Source organism: Octopus sinensis, linkage group LG5 (genome assembly GCF_006345805.1).
Source record: "Octopus sinensis linkage group LG5, ASM634580v1, whole genome shotgun sequence".
In the NCBI taxonomy this organism is placed as follows: Eukaryota; Metazoa; Mollusca; class Cephalopoda; order Octopoda; family Octopodidae; genus Octopus; species Octopus sinensis.
The window spans coordinates 39,150,906-39,175,098 of NC_043001.1; the positions used below are offsets into that span (position 1 = coordinate 39,150,906).

The 24,193-nt window shown below is 40.0% G+C and overlaps 2 protein-coding genes across 2 annotated transcripts in view; one reads left to right on the forward strand and one right to left on the reverse strand.

The window, feature by feature from the left end:
- Positions 1–19,024, reverse strand: part of LOC115212114 — a 556,559-nt gene extending 537,535 nt beyond the window's left edge. The window contains exon 1 of the mRNA XM_029780954.2: positions 18,710–19,024. Within this exon, the coding sequence (XP_029636814.1) occupies positions 18,710–19,024 (315 nt within the window). The remainder of the gene's footprint in view (positions 1–18,709) is intronic.
- A 4,331-nt stretch (positions 19,025–23,355) lies between these two features.
- Positions 23,356–23,958, forward strand: LOC115212115. Its single transcript, XM_029780955.1, has one exon. The coding sequence runs from the start codon at positions 23,356–23,358 to the stop codon at positions 23,956–23,958; it is 603 nt and encodes a 200-aa protein (XP_029636815.1).
- Positions 23,959–24,193: the final 235 nt, after the last annotated feature.

The following is a 24,193-nucleotide window of genomic DNA, read 5'->3' on the forward strand; positions in this document are numbered from 1 at the left end:
CAAACAGTTTCGCTACCAGGTTTAGAAACCTGATAGCTAAACATTAATAGCAGAATATTCAACCTCTCTTCCTCTAAAGAGATTTTTGATAAGCCTCTTACTATGAAAATGTCCTAGGTAATGGTAGCTTCAAAGATAATTTATATTACAACTTTTCTAGTAATAATACGAATAATAAAAATGCACCTTAGAATAGGAAATTAATTTGGTTTGCCCTCACTCTCCCAAAATGTTAAAGCTAATTTAGTTAAAAAATTCCTCTCTCTCTTAGATAAACATTTCCCAGAAAATCACATGTACAGAAAGATCTTTAACAGACAAAAAAATTATCATAAAGCTGCTGGCCCCAATATAAAGAGCATCATCACCCATAACCAACACCAACAGCCCACTTCCAGTTATAACTGCTGAGACTCTGAAGCTTGTCCATTCATTGTCCACTCAACTAGGGGCGCACAATAAACTTCATCTTATATGAAGCAGAAATTACAGCTACACTATATGATAACATAACCAAAAAGAAGAATTACATCAGGTTGTATAAAGGCAACTACAAAAAATGCCACACTGAACACCTATGTTTTTCCGGCACATGGACAAAACTAAGTCAGCTAACCATATATGGGCTTTACGACACACTCCACACCACATACAATAAAGTGGAAAACCATAGAAAAATTCATGTCATATGTTAATGGATAAAACAAATGCAAGTTATACAGTTTTGCACATCCTTTTTAGATCTAAAACTTCCACAACACTGTTGAATTCCAGATCAGAAATTTTCAGCAAATGTAAGCATATGGCAAAGTTTCTTTTGGCAAACTGGAGAATACCAACCTCACCAGACAGAGAAGCTGTTTTGCACACTTTAGACCCCTTCCATTGATTCTGCCACATCTAGCCTTATGATTCTTCAGTCAAAGGGAATGTAACTAATTCTTTTTTGCCTTTCTTTTTCCATTTTTTTCACCAAACATAGGCATACTTTAAAACTTGACTAGATAATATCTTCAATATATGAAAATATATACTGAGTACATTAAACAACATGCATATATATATTATATATATATATACAAGCATTAAACCAATAACATAGTTATCGAACTTTGTTTCTTCCTGTGTTGACCTTTTTAACGTTTATTTTCTTTAAACTATATATGCTTGAGTGTGCAAATGTGTGTGAGTGTAGACTCACCATATTCTTTTAGATTGCAACAAGGATTATAGGAACTGAAATTTGGGACAGTGGAAATACCATGCATGATAAAGAGTTACAGCATATGGGATGGGTGTTAAAGAAGAGTGGGCCATCTGGAGGACTTTTTACTGCAAATGTATTAACATAACTGCCTATTTTGTTCTTATATGAAGGCAATTCCTGGCAAGTACTGAAGTGATACATGTGAACTGGTAAGATGTATGATTGATCTTTCTTACTTAGAAGGTTTAACAGCTGGGTATGAGACAAAGGGACAGGAATCAGATGTACAAAGCAGCTAGTTCTTTACCTGATAGAATAAGTGTATACAATTATCTGTTTCTATTGACAAGTAACATCTTATTCAACTGCCAAGTACTTTCATACTGTTCTTTTGGAAATATTTTCATAAGAAATTTGATATTTTAAATTTTATCAAAAATATCTGAGCAGCTTAGGTGAGTGTTTATTTTAGTAATTAGAAAACCACTGACTTTTAACTTGCACCTCTTTTCTGACCACATATGCACAGGTGCAAAAGTACTATGTAGATAGTGAATGAATACTACAGCACTAAAATTTTCTCTTAGCAATGAGCAAATAATTTGGCCACTATTTTACATGCGTAAAGTTTTGTGTTGCCCAAAATTCTGCTTTAGAAGCTCAAAGACTTTGCAATAACAGCCACATCAAATAACTGACCAATGTTTACTACTTGCTTTTCAATCCTTTGATTTTAACTGTAGACTGTTGAACAATTGGCCAAAATATCTAACCACAACAGTCTTCTGCTGGTTTAAAGTTCTCTTTCCATAGGTTAGGTATGGGAGACATCTTTCATAAAACCTTTTACACTCTTTCTTCACTTTTCCAATGCTTTCCCTAATTTTTTGTCCTGGTTTCTCTGCAAAACCTTTCCGTTTTGAGGTACAAATTCAGAGTTTTTTCTCCTGCTACTTAGTATTGTACTCCAGTTTCTTGAAAAAATTAAGCTATCCATATTCAAACTAAAAACATATCTTTTTGCTTTGCCAGTCTCAGCACAATTCTGCTAGAACAAATGTGAAGAATTATTTCAACTGTTGATATATTAACATGTTGTATTATGTTTTTGTCTCCCACACTGGCAAAGTCACAAAATTCTTTTAGAGACATTAAATGACTTGTATATATAAGAAAATATTTTAATATTTTCAGGAGTTATTTGATATTAATTGGTATGAAGTTGTACACAATATGTACACCTCAGCTTCATTTAATGCCAATATAGCACCTTCCAAATTTTGCATAAAAATTTACAGGTTCCCATTTTGTCAGGACTAGCTACAACTTTGGCTAAAATGCAGTCAGATGTTTTGAAATTCAAGTCATGTGAAACAGTATGAAAAGCAAAATTAACTTCTTTAGCAGCCACTTTTGGTGAGATACTTGCAAGACAAATTAAATCAAACAAGCTTTGCAGTGTTTCTGGCTTTCTCATGGAAAATGCATGTAATATAAGGCCTAATTTTAACAATTATAAATACTTGAACATAGCATAGTTCAGAGAATGCCATTGTTTGTCTCAACACAAGATTCTCAGTCACTAGTTAGTTTCTCCAGAGACAATCTGGTTTTCCAATGGTCATCTGTTTCCTTCTTTTTTGAAACTGAGGGAACAATTCTAAATATTTGGACTTTTTCCGTGTGTATGAATGAAGTACAAGATTTTAATTTCAAGTTTCAACAGGGTTCCTGCTACAAGTGTTTCATTATGGTTTAGTAAGACTAATTAGCACCAATGTCTTGCGCCTTTCTGTCAAATAATAAAGATAGTAACAAATAAATACTTCAAGATTATTAAAAACTGGGACAGACTTTCAAATTGGCTGGAAAGCCAGAACAAGGAGTTAAAATAGGACAATTTAGGCCAAACCAGGATATACAACAAATAAATATTGTCTACAAATATATGAAGTATTTCATCATCATTTTAATGTCCACATTTCCATGCTAACATGAGTGAGAAAGAATTCACCGAGACAGATTTTCTCTGATTGGATTGCACTCTTTTCCCCAACCTTCCCTTGATTCCAAGAATGTTGTTTTCTGCATGACAAGACATGTTTTTGTGGATGATTGGAAATGAGCAACACCAAATGTATGATGGTGACACATTCATGAGTAAAGTGCAAGGTCGAGACAAGGAGACACACACACACACACACACACACACAAATCACAGTTTATACACATTTTTTCTCACTCCATTTTCCTCCTCCCAATATTTTCTGTCAAAGAGCATGAGCTTGAAACATCAAAGACTTTTCCATTCTTCCTGAGCATTAAATTCATACATCTACTTGTTGTTCCCTCACCTGTCTTCCTCTTTTGTTTTCTGTAAATTTGAAATATATATCCATCGTGGCCAATCTTACAAATTGGTTTTGCACTGGGGTTCAGTAGGATGTCAGATAAAAGCCTGACTCTTCTAAGTAGGCAGATATGTAAGAAAATATGGTGACTGTTTTTCAAATTTTCTTCCATACCAAACAACTCTGAAGAGTACAGGGTAACATAATCAATATACTGCATATTTTTTGTGATTTGTGGTGGGTTTGTGTAAGTAGGTAGATAGAGAAACAGATAAACTGACACACACAAACAGGCAGATAGTTAAACACATTTACACATATATATATATCCTCACCACTATCCTCACTGCCCTTGCCAGAGCATATTCTGTGGACCATGCATCTGCTCTCTCCCCCTGCACCCGCCCCACTGTCTCCCGTTTCTCCTCACCTACCACCCCACCATCCTACCTCTCCAACGCACCATTCTCCGAGCCTTCCGGTGACTCCAGTCTGACCCCTCCACTTCGCACATCTTCCCTAACTGACCCCTCCCCTCCTTCAAATGAGCCCACAACCTACAAGACCTCTTGGTCCACAGCTTCTTCCCTAACTCAACCCCTCAACCCAGCTCATTACCCTGCTCCCGCCCATGCCCTTACCTCTCCAACACAACGCTCCTCACCAGCACCCATCATCAACACTATCATATCACCGACTCCTTCACCTGCATTTCTACCAATTTCTACTGCATCTCCTGCTCTCTCTGCCCTTCTCTATATATCTGCTAACCTAGAAAAAGCCTTTGATTTATTCTCTCATACTGCGATAGGGTGGTCTCTGGGGAAGTTAGAGGTAGATGAACAGCTGGTGAAAGCCATACAAGTTATGTACAGGGGAGCTATCAGTAAAGTGAGAGTTAACCAGGAGATCAGCAATGGATTTAGAGTATAGGTAAGAGTTCACCAGAGCTTGGTTTTCAGTCCCCTCATATTTCATATATTGCACCCCCAGGCCATAGTAGAGACTGGATCTCCCTGGGGAACTACTATAGGCTAATGGTCTCATTTCTCAGAGCAAGAATATAGACAAGACACTATTCCCTTCAGGTAAATGATCCTGCCTGATATGCAAAAAAGTATAGGCAGGAATTCCATACAGTGCACCCAGACAGGTTATAGACACACAAGTGGAGCAGTGGAATCACAGGATGGCTAATGGGGAAGGCTTGTATGTGGAAGATACACAGTAGCCATAAACACTAAGAGTATATATCCCTGAAGGTAGTAGATAGTTTTTATAAATTAGATGACCTAATTAGCAGTGGTGGAGGCTGTTCTGAAAATACAGTTGCTAGAACAATAGGATGAATAAAGTGCAGAGAAATACTGGTTCTGTTTGCAACAAAAGGTTGCTCTCTCTCTCTCTCTCCCTGAATGAAAAGTAGATTGTTTAATGCTTCACTATGAACAACAATGTTAAATGGTGGTGAGATGTGGACTCTGAATATAGAGGACATGCAAAGACTAGAGAGAAATGAAACTAGTATGCTCCATTGCAATGTCAGCTTTCATGTACAGCAAATCGGCATACAAGGAATCAAATGTAGCATGTAAAAATGAAGACTGCACTGGTTTGATTATGTGATGTAAATGGATGAGAACAGTTGCATAAAGAAATGCTGGTTATTTAAAGTGGATGGAACTTGTTGAAGAGGGTGACATAGGAAGACAAAGAACTGAATGATTGGTGATTCATTATACTTGATAAGACCCATCCATCACAGCAAATATAAGGTCCTAAGATCACCTTGGTTATGCTTGCTTGTGCTGGGCCCTGTCAAACATCCCCACATCTCAGCTCCATAACCACCTGCTTCCCCAACATCAATCCCTCCTTGATACTATAACATCCCCGAACACTATGTGTTACCAATAATGGCCTTCCCTCAGCTTCCATCCTTCCTTCTAATTATTGTCTCTTTCAACAAGCATCCATTCCCCAGCTCTTCTCTGCCATAAATCAATAAATAAGGAGTTAATAGCTTTTAAAGTTTGCAAATTTGGAGTAATTTTAGCCAATCAAAAGCCAAAGACATATAGGAGCCTGTTTCCATAGTAACCAGCCAAGCTGTTAACTCATGCAGTCATTTTCCGTTTATTAAATGGTAGTCATAAGATGTGCTAAAAATAATAACTAAATAGGCCTTAAATCATGCACCCTATTTTTCTTTCCATTTTTGCATAATTGTATGAATTCCTATGTGTAGAATACAAATTCACAAACATTTTCTGAAAATTCCAAAATATAAAAAATTTATGAGGGGTTTTATGGTGTGCATAAAGCAGAATTTCGTCAATATTTCATTTGTTTACAGTTGACATCACGTGCTGGAACATACAAAATTATAGCTTCCAAATTCTGTTTTATGACTGGATAAAAATTATGAAATTTTAAACTTTTATAACTTTTTTTTTTTAATTTCTGGAAAAAGTGAATTAGCCCCTGAGATTCAATGTGGAGACTTGCATCAATACACCAAATTTTAAAATTTTCACTAAACTTTAAAATTACCACTGAAAAGACTCCAGCTCAATCTGAATGTATACCTCACAGCACTATCATAAATCTACAAACTGTAAATAAAGTAAAATTTATTAACACATCTGTTTCAAGACGCACAATTTGTACAAGCAGTATCAGCAAATGTCAAAGCACACATACCATCACCACCATGAAAACTACACCCCCACTAGATACTAATTAAACTTTACAGCTTCCACATACATAACCAGGAATCCTAAAATCTGTCAGTATTCTCAACGTGACATTGTAGAAAAATGGAGAGCTCCTGATGTTGTTTTTCATACTAGTATGCTACAAGTGTTGATGCTAACACAGCTTATTCTGTCTTCACCTGTGTCTGTAGCATCAAATGAGCAAACATCCAGCACATTCACCATTTGAAGAACTGGTTCTGTACCACAATGACACAGCACCCTCTAGCACATAGTGCCATAATGCATAATAAAAATGCATTGCAAATCCTTGTAGAAAGTTTCATTACAAAAACGAGTGCACGCAGAAAAGTTTTGGGAATGATTTGAGACACTGTTCCATGTGCACGAATGTGGGATGAAAATTTCATAGGCTGACTATAAAAGAGTGATGCATGAGCTGTGAAATCTTGCTTGCATTAATTTCAATCCTCCTATTTAATAAATGCATTGTTTCTTTCCAGATATAATGATATCTGACTGTCCGGAGAAAACTTCAAAAATAACTATTAGCAACTTCTCTAGAAAACAGACAAAATTTGGCATCGTGCTGTAATCAAGTACCTGCAGGGAAAGGTTTTAGCCCTCAAGGACATTCATGCCGAGATTATTCATGTAGACATGATACATTAAGGGTTGACACTCCTGCCTTATTGTCAGTACAAAAGTGGCAGCTAAATTTAGCAAGGGAAGAGATAGACTTCAGAAAAATCATGGTTTGGCTGTCCTGCAGCTGCTGCTGCCACCACGGAAAACATTGTGTTCATCACATAATGATGAATGATAGGCGATTGACTATAAAACCCAGTGTTATTAGCATATCCTGTGAGAGAGTTGAGACTATTCTGCAAAATGAACATAGCACGATGAAGGTTTCTGCTCGCTGAGTGTCACATGAGAACATCAGACATTGAGGTGGATCCAGCACGTTTCCTGGATTGCTCCTAACCCAGGATATTTTTGGGTTCATCACATTGAGCCAGAGACAAAGAAGCAATCCATGCAAGTGGAAAGAAACACCTCTCTTCACCTGCTCCACTGAAGGACAAGGTTGTTTCATCTACAGAGAAGGTTATGGCCCCGATTTTTTGGAATATAAAAGACATTGTGCTTATTGACTGTCTTCAAAAGGGTCACACTTTCAATGGAGAGTGCAATGCCAACTTGCTAAGGCAGCTACGAAAGGCTACTAAGACCAAACGCCCAGGAAAACTGATAAAGAGGGCTGTTATGCATTCTTTCGTTCGTGATGGGATGACAGACAACTCACTGAAGGCATTGTTATTGTTTTACGTGTTTATTTTGCTTAACCAGTTTACAAACTGTCAATATACCACGAAGTGATACACATTGTGCGCATCTGCCCTAGACGCAGTTCACACTGATTACTAACAAATAGTGCCAATAGTGGGGATGCACTCATGCATACGCATACCTACGTTTACACATAAATATGGATGTGTAACATCCCTTCTTCTTGAAAAAAAATAAAGGGGTCTTTTGGCAGTGAAGAAAAAATATAAGTAATCTCCCTTACTCTAATGGATTGTAAATGCAAGGGTGACAATCCTGCAGCAGAAACCGTGAGATTATTCTGCCCACTCACGTGGTTTTCAGCTTTGTAATCTAGCAGAATTAGTTAAATCCTGAAATCCTTAAAAATGTTTTAGCCCGAAGGTCACGGCCATGCTGGGGCACCATTTTCTTTTACTTCTTTTCTCTTTAATGATAACGAACTGGTGGTAAAATGTTTGATTTCCATCTGGTGGATCTTGTGCTCCGCACTGGTGTCTGAGGTGTGTTGTTGGGTTGCTGATGAGTAGTTGGTGCCCGTTGGGGTGATGATTCTGTAGGTGTTGTCACTGATGCAGCAGGTGTTGTACACGTTGTCCTCGACAGCTTTGGTGTTGGGCAGATGTGGGCCCTGTTGCGTCTCAGCTGCCTACCAGATTCCGTTTCTATAATATACGATCTTGGTGTTTCAGCTCTACTGACAACTTGTGCTGGGACCCATCTTTTGGTTATAGGATCTTGAGTATGCACATGTTGTTCTCCAAGTATTTCAGGTAAGTATTGTGCATGTTTGTTGTAATATTTTTGTGATTGTTCTTGAGTGGCTGCTAGCTTTGCCCTTGTCTCTTCCTGGTCAATAAGAGGTTGGATCTTAGTTAGCAGGGTGGTTTTGTACTTCCTGCCATTCAGCAATTCTGCTGGGGATTTCATGTCAGCTCTCAGTGGTGTCACTCGTAGGGACAGAAGTGCCAGGTGTGGGTCTTCCTTAGTCTCTCGGCATTTGACTAGTGTTCTCTTCACTGTCTGCACCTGTCTTTCTATAAACCCATGACCTTTGGGGTAGTGTGGAGATGAGGTTGTGATATTGAACCCATACTCATCGGCTAGCTTTTTGAATTCTTGCGATGTGAACTGGGTTCTATTGTCACATATGATCTGCTCTGGTATTGCTTGCTCTGCTAGAAGTCCTCGAGCCACTGTAGTGATTGTTTTGGCTCTCAGGTCTTTCACTTTTCTCACAAATGGAAATTTGGAGTAGTAGCAGATCATAATCAAATACCATTCTTGGCTCTCTGAGAACAGATCTACTCCAATAGCTTGCCATGGCCTTCTTAGGATGTCACTGGGTATCATTTCCTCCTTTTGTTGTGAGTTTCTGTACTTTTGACAAATGTGGCTTGTAGAGACTATCTGTTCTATGTCTTTGTACATGCCTACCCAATATACAGCTGACTTGGCTCGGAGCTTGCATTTTTCCATTCCTAGATGCTCTTGGTGGATCTTGTCAAGAATCTCTTTTTGCATTGATTTGAGTATAATTATTCGGGATACAGCCATCAGGATTCCATTCTCCACACATTTATCTGCATTGAGTTTGATAACTTCTTGTCGGGTTTTCTCCATGGCTTTATGTAAATTGAAGTCATGTGTAATCTCACCCTTGCCATGCACTTGGATGTCGTCTGCTATGCCAATTGCTCCCTTGCTGCCTTGGTAGGTCTCATCTATTTGGCACTGGAAAACATCTTGGCTCACCTTCAAACCAAATGGGAGTCAGTTGAATCAGTATCTCCCAAAAGGTGTGTTGAATGTAGTGAGCATGGATGATTCTTTGTCTATCTTTACATTCCAGTACCCATTACTGGCATCCAGTCTGCTGAATATCTAGGATCCAGCTAATGATGGTGTGATTTGTTGAAGGGTTGGAATTGGATGGTACTCTCTTTTTAATGACATGTTCAGGTCCCATGGGTCAAGGCATATCTGTAGGGTACCATTGGGTTTTTCTCTGATTACAATTGAATTCACCCAGTCTGTTGGTTGTGTCACTTTGGTGATTATTTCTTTTTTTTCCATTCTGTCCAACTCTGCCTTCAACTTCTCTTTTAATTGTAGAGGAACGCGGCGAGGTGGGTGAACAATTGGTTTGATATTGGGATCAACTGTTATATGGTATCGACATTTCACAAAGCACCCAACTGTATCGTCAAAGCATTCAGGGTACATGCTTATCAGTTCTTCTTTATTTGTGATTTGTGGTCGGTCTTTGATAGGCATATCTCTGTCAATCCTGCTCGGAGCTGCCTTCACTTGACACTATATTAAGCTTTTGACAGGTATTAAGTCCATTAATTGTTGGTCCTTCTGTTCTTGTGACATAAAAAGAACACTTGATTGTTTTTGCTTTGTGTGTCCCTGTGATTGTTGTTTTGCCCAGTTGTGGAATCTTGGCACCTCCGTATGCAGTGAGGATTACGTCACTTGGTGTGAGGATTCCTTCTTTGACTTTGTCCTCTCGTGTCATGTATTCTAGGAACATCTTTTTGTAGAGGTTGACAGGCAAGATATCATTCTGGGCTCCAGTGTCAATCTTTAGCCTTAAGTCAATGTTTATTCGTTTCTTGCCAGACTTCTTTTGTATTCGTATTGTTGTGTATACCTAATTTTTTTCTGGTCGTCATTTCCCATCTCATGCACATTTATTGTGCCGACTGCCAAGAATTCCTCCTCTGATGTGTTTTGTTCATGTTGTTGGGCATGTATATCACTTTATCTTCTCTTTCCGCCACTCTTTGAAAATTGGGGCTTGTATTTCTGAGATTTTGTTAGTCTACATTTTTCCCCAGTGGTTAGGTTTTCCACATGCTTTACATTGTGTACCAAATGCAGGACATTTCTTCCGGTCATTGAACTCATGCTCTGTACCACAGTACTGGCATGTTCTCTGTTTGCAGGTATGTTTCGTCCTATGTCTAGATACAATATCTACACTGCTACTTATTGAGTTTGTTTGTAAAGTAAGTGAGGCCATTCGTTTGGTAGTGACTTCTAATGCTCTTGCAGTGTCATTGCTTCTATTAACTGGAGAGTGTCCTTACCTATGAGGGATTTCTGGATTTCTTTATGAGCACACCCCCATATTAATTGATCAACAATCCTTTCATCCTCGTCTTTGAATTTGCATTTTTCGGCAACATTCTTTAGTCTGGACAGAAAGTTGTCAATCGTTTTTTGTGGGTCTTGTTTCAGGTCCTGGAATTCGTATCTATGAAGTCTATGGTTTGATCTGGGCTCTAGGTGCCTTTAAAATTTCTCTAAAAGTGTGTCTGGGTTATTGCAATCCGATTCTGACATATTCCAGCTATTGAATAGGTCTAAGCCCTCTATCCCGTCCATAAAAGGATGTAGTTTACCTTTTCATCGCCAGTTGTACCTTTCAGGAAACTTTTGAAAGCCAGTTGAGTTTTTCTGTTTGAATTTCTTGAATACTTCCACGATATCATCGGCGTCCCAGTTCAGGGTCGGATGTAGATTCATCTGTAGGGTGACGGGGGCCACCATTTTGGATCCTCGTGTGTGTGTCCGAAGACGAAGCGATATTCAGTTTGTTAAATTTCAGGTTTGTTGTGTTCCTGTATTGTTGTAAAGGCAGTTTCCGATAAATTATTTACCGCTGCCACAATGTTCTGCATTCTTTCGTTCATGATGGGCTGATAGACAACTCACTGAAGGCATTGTTATTGTTTTACGTGTTTATTTTGCTTAACCTGTTTACAAACTATCACTATACAGCGGAGTGATACACATTGTGCGCATCCGCCCAGTGCCAATAGTGGGGATGCACACCTATGTATACACATAGATATGAATGTGTAACAAGGCCATGTTTCATCAGAAGAATGCTCTAGCACTCAGGTCCTGTTCAGTCGAACCTCATAATAAAAAATTATTATTATTATTATACTTCTGTTTTGGTATTAAGAATGAAAAAGTCTATCTTGTTCGTAGAAATGTTTGGACCTTGCTTTGCACACCCCAAGCAAATTTAGTTCCTGGTTACTGGATGTGTCTCTGAGCTAATGTATGCATATACAGACTTGAGACGGATATACGTCTGTATGTGTATCACATACATCCGTCTGAAGACAATATACGCATCGTAGCACAATATCTCTAATGTACATACATGCATGCGCCGTGCACAAACACGAATTATAACTTCTAGGCGGATGTAAACACTTCATATATACATATATATATATATACTAGCAGTATAACCCAACCTTGCCCGGGATTAAGTTACGATTATTAAGCTAATCAAGTTCTTTATTTCAAACCAAACTAAGTAATATAGACGTCAAATTGGGCAAAATCCATTGAAATTAGTTATATTAGATATATATATTATATATATATTATATATATAATATAATATAAATATATATGGGCAACAGACACACACGTACGTACACCTATTGCATGTTTTTTGCACGCATAAATTTTTCATAAACAGAAATGAATGGAAAAAATGTTGTTAAATTTGTAGATTAACACGTGCACGATTTTCATGAAGAAAAAAATCGGTTTTTTCGCGTGGAATCAACTACTCTGGCCTCAAAGCCCTTTTTGTGGTCCGTGAAACGGAGTGGGGTGTGGTGGAAGCCTTGCAAATTGTACCCATTTATATTGTGTAATTCACTGACGAATTATTACTCACCTCTTTGTTTTTATGTTGTTAAATAAATGGATTGTAAGCAAAACACTTTTTACTCGGCATAAAATAAAAACAAAACTCTTTCGCACCCAAAGTAATGTGCGTGAGAATGGGGTGGGGGGAGAAATCAGTGACAAAAGTTACTGGAAAAACAATAAATAAGGATTTGCAAACGGTCTCCCTTCATCGAAAACAGGTGATTGCCGTACGCCGAAGACAGGCAAATACCTAGAAACTGCAGTCCGTGCGCATCACTTTGGTTGACGATTTGTTTCCTCATAACTTACTTTTTCGAATGAAATGCTTTACAATTGGAATTCAGAAGGTGTAGATTTCGATTATACCGAAACTTGTTGCGAAAAATTTTTTCCGAATGTAGGGAGAGCAGTTTCGGAAATTTATACGAGTCGGCTTTGCTTCTACCTAACTTTCAGTAAAATAGATTTTTCGTTTAGGAAATTTTCTATAAATACCTTTCAAATAGTGTATATTACGATTGTATCGAATTGACTTGTCTCCTCGAGTTGATGTATTACTGGGCGATAATTGAATGTAAACAGAGTGTTGTGATGGGTGAAGTTGGAATTGGACCAGAGGCAATTGTCAACTGGTACAATTACTTCCGCGATGTTTGTGCTATGTGGTGTTTTGACCACCCTGTGCAACTTGGAGGAGAAGATGTTGTTGTAGAGATCGATGAATCCAAGTTCATGCACAGGAAATATCATCGTGGTACTTATCGAGAAGGTCACTGGGTTTTGGGTATGGTTGAGCGTGAGAGTCTGAGATGTGTCTTAGTTCCTGTGCAGAACAGAAGTGCAGCAACATTGTTGCCTATTATTACCCGCCATGTATTGCCAGGAACTAAGATTATCACAGATTCATGGAGAGCGTATAACAGCCTACCCAACCATTTGACTGTGAACCACAGTGTCAACTTTGCGGATCCCACCGATGCCTCAATCCACACAAACACCGTGGAAGGGATGTGGAGTCATGTGAAATCAAATTATCGGAAAATGCATGGAACGTCCGATAATTTGTTTTCAACATATTTGCAGGAATTTTGTTGGCGACGTTACAACAGCAGTAATACTTTTATGAGCTTCATAAAATGTATTAGACACTATTATCCTGTATGATTTCAAAAATGTGTTTTATGAAGTTCATAAAATGTGTTCTGTTGTTTAATTTAGCCTCAAATTCATGAGAATCTGTATACTTCTATATTTATTATTAATTTCTTCTTTTTGTATCTTAGTAATTTGCATTTCTTTCTTTTCTCCATGCGCCTTTCGGATCTTGTAACTTTTATGATTTTCGGAATTTTAAAATACCTTTACAAAATTGTCTTCTACACACGGAAATAACCCGTGCAAGCAAAATTTGGTCTAATGTTTTGATTTTTTATTTGTCTATTTTTTGTAATGGCTTTTTAATTTGGTATTCATTACATCGAGAGTCTGAACCAAATTTTTTTTAAAAATCAAACATGAAACAATTTGCTACCACGCACAGTTGATATTTCCAGTTTCTTCTCTGAAATTTGCATCCACAATTCATTTTACAGAAATAAGAGAAATGGTTAGAACGAGCTGTAGCTACTTATACCTATGTAGTGCATTGTTCTTTGAGTTAATCTCATCACATGGCTTTGCTAAGTCAGTTGATGTGTTTTCCATTTGCTTAAAACTTTTCCGCGTCTACACAGACACCACACGAAAACAATAGGTGTCACAGTGATATACCTCTTTTTCTACAGTCGGCCGAAATGAAAAAGTGACAATGCCACCTTCACATTCTCTATTGTCAGCATCGAGCATCGACAATTGGTGACAGACCGACGTTATTAGAATACATCAACCACAACAATACAACTGGTTACCCACAACGTGATTCGAACACAACAACCCTGCCACAATTGCTGAACCCCGAGCCACAGAACTGCAGTCTTCGTTACCTTATCCATTACATTTGGTGAGCTCGACTTCAAAGACTTACTGCTTCAGCATCGCATGAACTCTTGAAAACAATTACAGTCCGTGTCAGTCGCATCAACAAGAATTATAGGACACGAACTTTCACGACGCATAGTTTTCAGTTCCATCGTCACATGCCCAACACAACACGAAAGGAATGAAGTCACCGACTCAATGGACACACACCAATTACATTCCACATGTACTGCAACCCGATGCACAGATCCACGAGGGAAACAGTTACCATACATAAATGCAACACTTAGGACAGCTACCCAACCAAGAGAACTAACCTTTTCTCACTTTTCAGCATAGACTTTTCACACAGGACATTACCAATCAGATTTTGTCACTTTTCGTTACACATTTTGTACTGTTCGTTCCTTTTGCTGCATAACACAATGTTTACACAAGTATATATGCATGCTTGCACCCAGTTTCTGTGCACATCTATAGACTATTAACTTTTTTTTTTCCTTTGCATGCAACTCTTTTCTCATGAGAAGGATATCTCTTCCTCATTTTATAACTCTCCCGTCTTTTTCTTACCATTTCACCATCGTCACATCAACAGACATTACTCTATCAGTCCCTTGCATGATGCCATAATGGTGAAAACAGGACAAGTAGAAAATTAAGGCCGCACAGTAGCAGTCGACAAGGCATATATAACGATTAAATAAAAAAATGTTGTCTATATCTTCGATCACTGTCATTATTCCATTGAGTCAACCTAATTATTTTCTACATAGCAGACCGTTACATAAACAGGCAAAAGTAATCTTTCGTTTTAACTCGAAATAATGTAAACGCTGAATCGGCCATACATACATACGTACACACACACACATACATACACACACACATACATATATACATACACACACACACACATATGCATACATACATACACACACACATACATGCATACACACGCACTACAAAAACTGAGTAACCAAAATGGTTAATATCTAGATCCGCACCCGGTGGAAAAAATGGAAACTAAAATGTGTAACAGTTGTAAGGCATCGTATATTGACGGAATAAGACGGAAAAAAAGGGCGCTGACGAACGGGGGTGGGGGGGGCTCGGAAAATTCCCAGGGACAACCGTAAAGGATGCACGCCCAGGTGGCAAAAATGGAAAAAAATATGTGTAACAGGTGTAAAGCATCGTATATTGAAGGAATATGACGAAAAAAAAGCTCGCTGACAAACGGGGGTGGGTGGGGAGGGGGCTCGGAAAATTCCCAGGATCAACCGTAGAGGAGCCACGCCCAGGTGGCAAAAATGGAAAAAAATATGTGTAAGAGGTGTAAGGCATCGTATATTGAAGGAATATGACGAAAAAAAAGCGCGCTGACAAACGGGGGGGGGATGGGGCTCGGAAAATTGCCTACGATTTAAAGAAAAATTTACCATCAATTTTCACCATTTTAAACGCATTGTTGGCATAAGGGAAGTAACTCTCTAAAAATCTCTATATATAAACGGCAGTTTTTCTGTGTCTGTCAGGTTGTACCCTCACCCTGACCACGGCTTTCAACCGATTCTGATGAAACTTGACACACACATAGCCCAATGTCATAATTCAAAACTAACGCAGCGAAAATTTTGAAAAGTTCCCCCTTTTCAAAATTTTCGCTGCGTTAGTTTTGAATTATGACATTGGGCTATGTGTGTGTCAAGTTTCATCAGAATCGGTTGAAAGCCGTGGTCAGGGTGAGGGTACAACCTGACAGACACACAGAAAAACTGCCGTTTATATATAGAGATTTTTAGAGAGTTACTTCCCTTATGCCAACAATGCGTTTAAAATGGTGAAAATTGATGGTAAATTTTTCTTTAAATCGTAGGCAATTTTCCGAGCCCCCCCCCCCGTTTGTCAGCGCGCTTTTTTTTCGTCATATTCCTTCAATATACGATGCCTTACACCTCTTACACATATTTTTTTCCATTTTTGCCACCTGGGCGTGCATCCTTTACGGTTGTCCCTGGGAATTTTCCGAGCCCCCCCCCCCACCCCCGTTCGTCAGCGCCCTTTTTTTCCGTCTTATTCCGTCAATATACGATGCCTTACAACTGTTACACATTTTAGTTTCCATTTTTTCCACCGGGTGCGGATCTAGATATTAACCATTTTGGTTACTCAGTTTTTGTAGTGCGTGTGTATGCATGTATGTGTGTGTGTATGTATGTATGCATATGTGTGTGTTTGTGTATGTATATATGTATGTGTGTGTGTATGTATGTGTGTGTGTGTACGTATGTATGTATGGCCGATTCAGAGTTTACATTATTTCGAGTTAAAACGAAAGATTACTTTTGCCTGTTTATGTAACGGTCTGCTATGTAGAAAATAATTAGGTTGACTCAATGGAATAATGACAGTGATCGAAGATATAGACAACATTTTTTTATTTAATCGTTATATATGCCTTGTCGACTGCTACTGTGCGGCCTTAATTTTCTACTTGTCCTGTTTTCACCATTATGGCATCATGCAAGGGACTGATAGAGTAATGTCTGTTGATGTGACGATGGTGAAATGGTAAGAAAAAGACGGGAGAGTTATAAAATGAGGAAGAGATATCCTTCTCATGAGAAAAGAGTTGCATGCAAAGGAAAAAAAAAGTTAATAGTCTATAGATGTGCACAGAAACTGGGTGCAAGCATGCATATATACTTGTGTAAACATTGTGTTATGCAGCAAAAGGAACGAACAGTACAAAATGTGTAACGAAAAGTGACAAAATCTGATTGGTAATGTCCTGTGTGAAAAGTCTATGCTGAAAAGTGAGAAAAGGTTAGTTCTCTTGGTTGGGTAGCTGTCCTAAGTGTTGCATTTATGTATGGCAACTGTTTCCCTCGTGGATCTGTGCATCGGGTTGCAGTACATGTGGAATGTAATTGGTGTGTGTCCATTGAGTCGGTGACTTCATTCCTTTCGTGTTGTGTTGGGCATGTGACGATGGAACTGAAAACTATGCGTCGTGAAAGTTCGTGTCCTATAATTCTTGTTGATGCGACTGACACGGACTGTAATTGTTTTCAAGAGTTCATGCGATGCTGAAGCAGTAAGTCTTTGAAGTCGAGCTCACCAAATGTAATGGATAAGGTAACGAAGACTGCAGTTCTGTGGCTCGGGGTTCAGCAATTGTGGCAGGGTTGTTGTGTTCGAATCACGTTGTGGGTAACCAGTTGTATTGTTGTGGTTGATGTATTCTAATAACGTCGGTCTGTCACCAATTGTCGATGCCCGTTTGTCAGCGCGCTTTTTTTTCGTCATATTCCTTCAATATACGATGCCTTACACCTCTTACACATACTTTTTTCCATTTTTGCCACCTGGGCGTGGATCCTCTACGGTTGATCCTGGGAATTTTCCGAGCCCCCTCCCCACCCACCCCCGTTTGTCAGCGAGCTTTTTTTTTCGTCATATTCCTTCAATATACGATGCTTTACACCTGTTACACATATTTTTTTCCATTTTTGCCACCTGGGCGTGGATCCTCTACGGTTGATCCTGGGAATTTTCCGAGCCCCCCCCCCGTTCGTCAGCGCCCTTTTTTTCCGTCTTATTCCGTCAATATACGATGCCTTACAACTGTTACACATTTTAGTTTCCAGGTTGATCCTGGGAATTTTCCGAGCCCCCCGCACCCCCGGTCGTCAGCGCCCTTTTTTTCCGTCTTATTCCGTCAATATACGATGCCTTACAACTGTTACACATTTTAGTTTCCATTTTTTCCACCGGGTGCGGATCTAGGTATTAACCTCTTCCCATGCACGGTAACTTCAAAAGAACTTCCCTCCTCATACAATCGCTTTCTCTTTGTCTCTTTCGCTTTCATTACTTCAAAAGATTCCATTTCCCCGCAACCCCATATGTAAAAAGTTTTTTACGGAAATCGACGATCATATGTAAACAAATACACGTGGTTTGTAGTGTTCTTGTAACGAAACATCGCCATATATATATATATATATATATATATATATATATATATATATATATATATATATATACTGTGTTATATGAATGTATAGAGAGAATATATATGTATGCACGCATATACATGTAAATATTATGTTTATATATATATATATATACATACGGATATATATATATACATACATACAGATATATATATATATATATATATATTATCGGATAACAGTGTGTCTACACCTTTTATGCGTGCATATTTACATAAGCTACTGTGCTTTTTGTGGAACGCTTAAATAGACTTAAAACCTCCAAATTAAAACCGAATATGAACTTAAACTTCTGTAGTTGGACAGTTGATATGAACTTAAACTTCTGTAGTTGGACAGTTGAAATTATAAAGCAAGTTATGTTTTCTTGTATTCAAGCTTTAAGATAAATATTAAACAATATTTACTTACCGACGACAATGAGATCTTTCCATTTACATTATATGGTGTAAACACGGATGTAAAACTTAAACCAAGCCCGTTTAGAAGATCAGAATATATTTTTATCTTGCTTACATAGCTATCGGTATACTTTGAATGGTAACAGCACCAGCTGGAACGAGAAACAGAGTCACTCCGACTACGAGAAACAGAGCCACTGCGACTACAACTGCGTGGTCGGCGCCAGATCGCACGGCACAGATCATCGATTCGCTGCGTAAGCGCATCGATCCTCTCGGCTAAAGAACTTTGCGTCGGAGAAACTGTCGGAGGAGCTCTGTACATGCGTACAGGCCTCGCGATGGAGATGGTCCCGAAAATTCTAATAACTTATCGGCCATCGTGGCAATCTGGTCTACTGAAACAGATTCCAGTGCCGTGGCCAACATTGTCTGCACGTGGGCAGGCAACCTGGAGAAGAAAATCTTCCGCAAGAGTCTGCTGCATTTCCGCTCAGCTCCCTTAGGTGACGCAGGAACTGGGAGGGAGTCCTGTCCCCCAACTGTTCATCGGCCATCAGCTCATTAAATTGACTCTCCTCCGACCGCGTGTTGCGGCGGAGGATTTCGGCTTTTACTGATGCGTATGTGGCGTCAGGGTGGGGACTCATTATGAGATCCCTGACCGATGTGGCGAGTCGGGAAGGCAAACTCGAATAGAGCAGATGCAGCTGCTGCTGTGGAGGAACGGCATGTGCGGCAAAATGCGACTCCACCTGGGCAAACCACAGATCCGCATCCCCTGTGAATAAAGGCAAACCTGATGCAGCCATGTTTGTCCGAAAAAAACGCCTGTCAGAAAGGGGCAGAAGGTAAGGACGAGAAGTGGAGAACACGTGGAACCGACAAAACAAACCCCCAAAAATCGTGTTTTGTGTACTGGTGTGTGTGTGTGCACCTCGTGGGTAGTAAAGAAATAGGTGTGTGTGTGTGCACAAAGGAAAAACAAAAGCTACAGAAAAGAAAAAATAATGTGTGAGGACAATTTTTTTTTTGTTTCGTTGTGTGTTTTTTTTGTTTTTTTCAGCGTACTGAGTGCGATGGATAAAACTTTTGTTTGTACGCACCTTCGCCGTCCTGAAAGGAAAAGAAAATGAAAATGAAACTGAGTGTTCAGTGTGCTAACTCGCAAAACCTGTTCGCTGCGTCTTCTGTTTTGTTTTTTTTTCTCTCGGGGTCACCAATTGTAACATGGTCTGGATTCGGTATCACTGGAGGGGTGTCCGATCTGATCCTGTCACATTCAATTTTAGTTAAAAATAACAGACAAGTCAGGTTGTCTACAAACACAGCAAAAATGTTGTTTATTTCTCATCGTAATGTAGAACTGGTGTACGTGTTCTCTGGAGGGAAACCGACAGCCGAATCTGTAGTACTGATTCTTGTTTGTTGGTCGAAATGATTCGTTGTGGTTCGCTGCTTGGTTGGTATGAAGTCCTCAGAGACTGCCAGTACACGTCCGTTCACGAGGGCTGCTAGGGCCAGAAAGACTGACTGAGTGGACTGCGTTTTAGGGGCCAGTTTCCCGCACATGCGCATGGGGAAGACTTCTGGTGGGCAACCGGAAGTAATCCCATTCTGCGCATGTGCGCTGAACCTTACACAGCAGCATCACTACAAGCTCGAGACTAGAGATAAACATGCCTGTTGCAATTCCTTTCACTCTCGACTTCCATACTACTTCTTTCGCCATAGCAACTACCGAGAGAAAACAGGCTCGCTCCTCCCTATTCAGGGAGGTCGGCGGAACTATCTTAATTACAGATTCGCTCGACAGTTGTACTCATCTCGAATGCGACAGCAGGTGTTCGACATAAGCCCAGAGTTCAGTCACCTTGGGGCATTGCACAATCGCGTGCAGGACAGTTTCACTGTCCCTCTCACATCATGCACAAACCGGCGAAGGTGCACACCCATGTCTAAAGAGCTTATCTCGAACCAGTAAAGCTCCTCTGTAACATTGCCAGGCCAGGGACTTTTGGTAATTATCCTTAGGCCCCGGACCGAATGTTCTTTGGAACAGGCTGGCAAGCTGATTTTCGTCGAGGCCCAGGGTTTCTCCCAGGACGTCGTCACACTTAAACTCTACTAACCCTCTATAGAAGAACGAGGTAGTAACCCCGCCACCGGTGTTGCCCGACTGGGAGAGAAGCACGAGTGCCTGATGGCACTCTACATGCCTCACGCCCAACCTCGGTCTACACTTGATCCATTGGTTCAGTTTGGTAAATGATGTGAACTGTGGAAATAACAGCTTGAACGGAGACCACACCTGCTCACCGAACAGGTAAAGCCAGAGGTGCCTAAGCCTGAGCGCATTTTTAGCCACGGCATCCTTAACCCACCCTTCAACAACTTTTGGCAGCGAATAGAGCGCCTTACAAGAGGTCTGCAGTCCCTCCACAAAAAGCGAAAGAGCATGCGTTCCAGCTTGTTCGGCCACGAATTGGGGCAAGGCACGACGGTCAGGCGGTAAGTGATTACATGCCCAACAACCAGAACAAAACACATCAGAGGAGGAATTCTTGGCAGTCGGCACAATAAATGTGCATGAGATGGGAAATGACGACCAGAAAAAAAAATGAGGCATACACAACAATACGAATACGAAAGTAGTCTGGCAAGAAACGAATGAACATTGACTTAAGGCTAAAGATTGACACTGGAGCCCAGAGTGATATCTTGCCTGTCAACCTGTATAAAAAGATGTTCCCAGAACATACGACACAAGAGGATAAAGTCAAATATGGAATCCTCACACCAAGTGATGTAATCCTCACTGCGTATGGAGGCACCAGAATTCCACAACTGGGCAAAACAACAATCACAGGGACACACAAAGGAAAAATAATCAAGTGTTCTTTTTATGTCACAAAAACAGAAGGACCAGCAATTCTTAGACTCAATACCTGCAAAAAGCTAAATATTGTGTCAATCAATGGTGAAGTGAAGGCAGCTCCGAGCAGGATTGACAGAGATATGCCTATCAAAGAACGACCACCAATCACAAACAAAGAAGAACTAATAAGCATGTACCCTGAATGCTTTGACGATACAGTTGGGTGCTTTGTGAAATGTCGATACCATATAACAGTCGACCCCAATATCAAACCAATTGTTCACCCACCTCGCCGCGTCCCTCTAGAAGTAAAAGAGATGCTGAAGGCAGAGTTGGACAGAATGGAAAAAAAAAAGAAATAATAACCAAAGTGACACGGCGAACAGACTGGGTGAATTCAATTGTAATCAAGGAAAAACCCAATGGTACCCTACGGATATGCCTTGACCCAAGGGTCCTGAACAAGGTATTAAAAAGAGAGTACCATCCAATTCCAACCCTTCAACAAATCACACCATTATTGGCTGGATCCAAGTTATTCAGCAAACTGGATGCCAGTAATGGGTAATGGAATTTAAAGATAGACAAAGAATCATCCATGCTCACTACATTCAACACACCTTTTGGCAGATACCGATTCAACTGACTCTCATTTGGTTTGAAGGTGAGCCAAGATGTTTTCCAGTGCCAAATAGATGAGACCTACCAAAGCAGCAAGGGAGCAATTGGCATAGCAGATGACATCCAAGTACATGGCAAGGATGAGACCACACATGACTTCAATTTACATGAAGCCATGGAGAAAACCCGACAAGCAGGCATCAAACTCAATGCAGATAAGTGTGTGATAAAAGCAAAGGAGTGCAAATTCTTTGGAATTATATACTCTGCAGAGGGAGTTAAACTAGACCCCGCTAAAGTGAAGGCCATCAGAGACATCAAAGAACCCAAAGACAAGAAGGAACTCAGGAGCTTCCTGGGACTCATCCACTACATGGGAGCCTTCATACCCAAGCTGGCCGATCACACTGCAAATCTCCAAGAACTAAACAAAGAAGACAGAGTTTGATTGGTGTGCTTCACACACACAGGATTTCAAAGCAATCAAAAAACTCATCAGTAAGGAGACAACTCTGCAATACTATGACAGACGCAAACCAGTAACACTCCAAGTCGATGCTTCTATGAGAGGAGTTGGCGCAGCACTGATACTGGAAGGTAAACCCATTGCATATGCCTCGAAATCTCTCTCACCCATAGAGACAAGGTACGCAAATATTGAAAGGGAACTCCTGGTAGTAGTATATGGATGTGAAAAGTTCCATACATACCTGTATGGCAGACATTTCAATATATACCATTTCATAGGTACAAGCCAGGAAAAGACCTGATATTGGCAGATGCTCTTTTCAGACTATCCTCACATGATAAACAGGAGATGGAATGACTAATCACAAAGGTCCACCACATGGTAAATGTAACAAACGCAAAGCTAGCACAAATAAAAGAGGAGACCAGCAGAGAGGAAGAACTTCAGCTCCTTATTCAGATGGTGATTCAGCGGTGGCCAGAAAAGAGACATCAGGTGCAGCCCCTCATTCGTGAATATTGGGCCATCCATGATGATATATCAGTGGAGAATGGAATCCTGATGACTGGACCCCGAATAAGTATACCCAAGTCAATGCAAAAAGAGATTCTTGACAAGATCCACCAAGAGCATCTAGGAATGGAAAAAATGCAAGCTCTGAGCCAAATTAGCTGTATATTGGGTAGGCATGTACAAAGACATTGAAAAGATAGTTTCTACAAGCCACATTTGTCAAAAGTACAGAAACTCACAACAAAAGGAGGAAATGATACCCAGTGACATCCTAAGAAGGCCATGGCAAGCTATTGGAGTAGATCTGTTCTCAGAGAGCCAAGAATGGTATTTGATTATGATCTGCTACTACTCCAAATTTCCATTTGTGAGAAAAGTGAAAGACCTGAGAGCCAAAACAATCACTACAGTGGCTCGAGGACTTCTAGCAGAGCAAGCAATACCAGAGCAGATCATATGTGACAATAGAACCCAGTTCACATCGCAAGAATTCAAAAAGCTAGCCGATGAGTATGGGTTCAATATCACAACCTCATCTCCACGCTACCCCAAAGGTCATGGGTTTATAGAAAGACAGGTGCAGACAGTGAAGAGAACACTAGTCAAATGCCAAGAGACTAAGGAAGACCCACACCTGGCACTTCTGTCCCTACGAGTGACACCACTGAGAGCTGACATGAAATCCCCAGCAGAATTGCTGAATGGCAGGAAGTACAAAACCACCCTGCTAACTAAGATCCAACTCCTATTGACCAGGAAGAGACAAGGGCAAAGCTAGCAGCCACTCAAGAACAATCACAGAAATATTACAACAAACATGCACAATACTTACCTGAGATACTTGGAGGACAACATGTGCATACTCAAGATCCTATAACCAAAACATGGATCCCAGCACAAGTTGTCAGTAGAGCTGAAACTCCAAGATCGTATATTATAGAAACGGAATCTGGTAGGCAGCTGAGACGCAACAGGGCCCACATCTGCCCAACACCAAAGCTGTCGAGGACAAC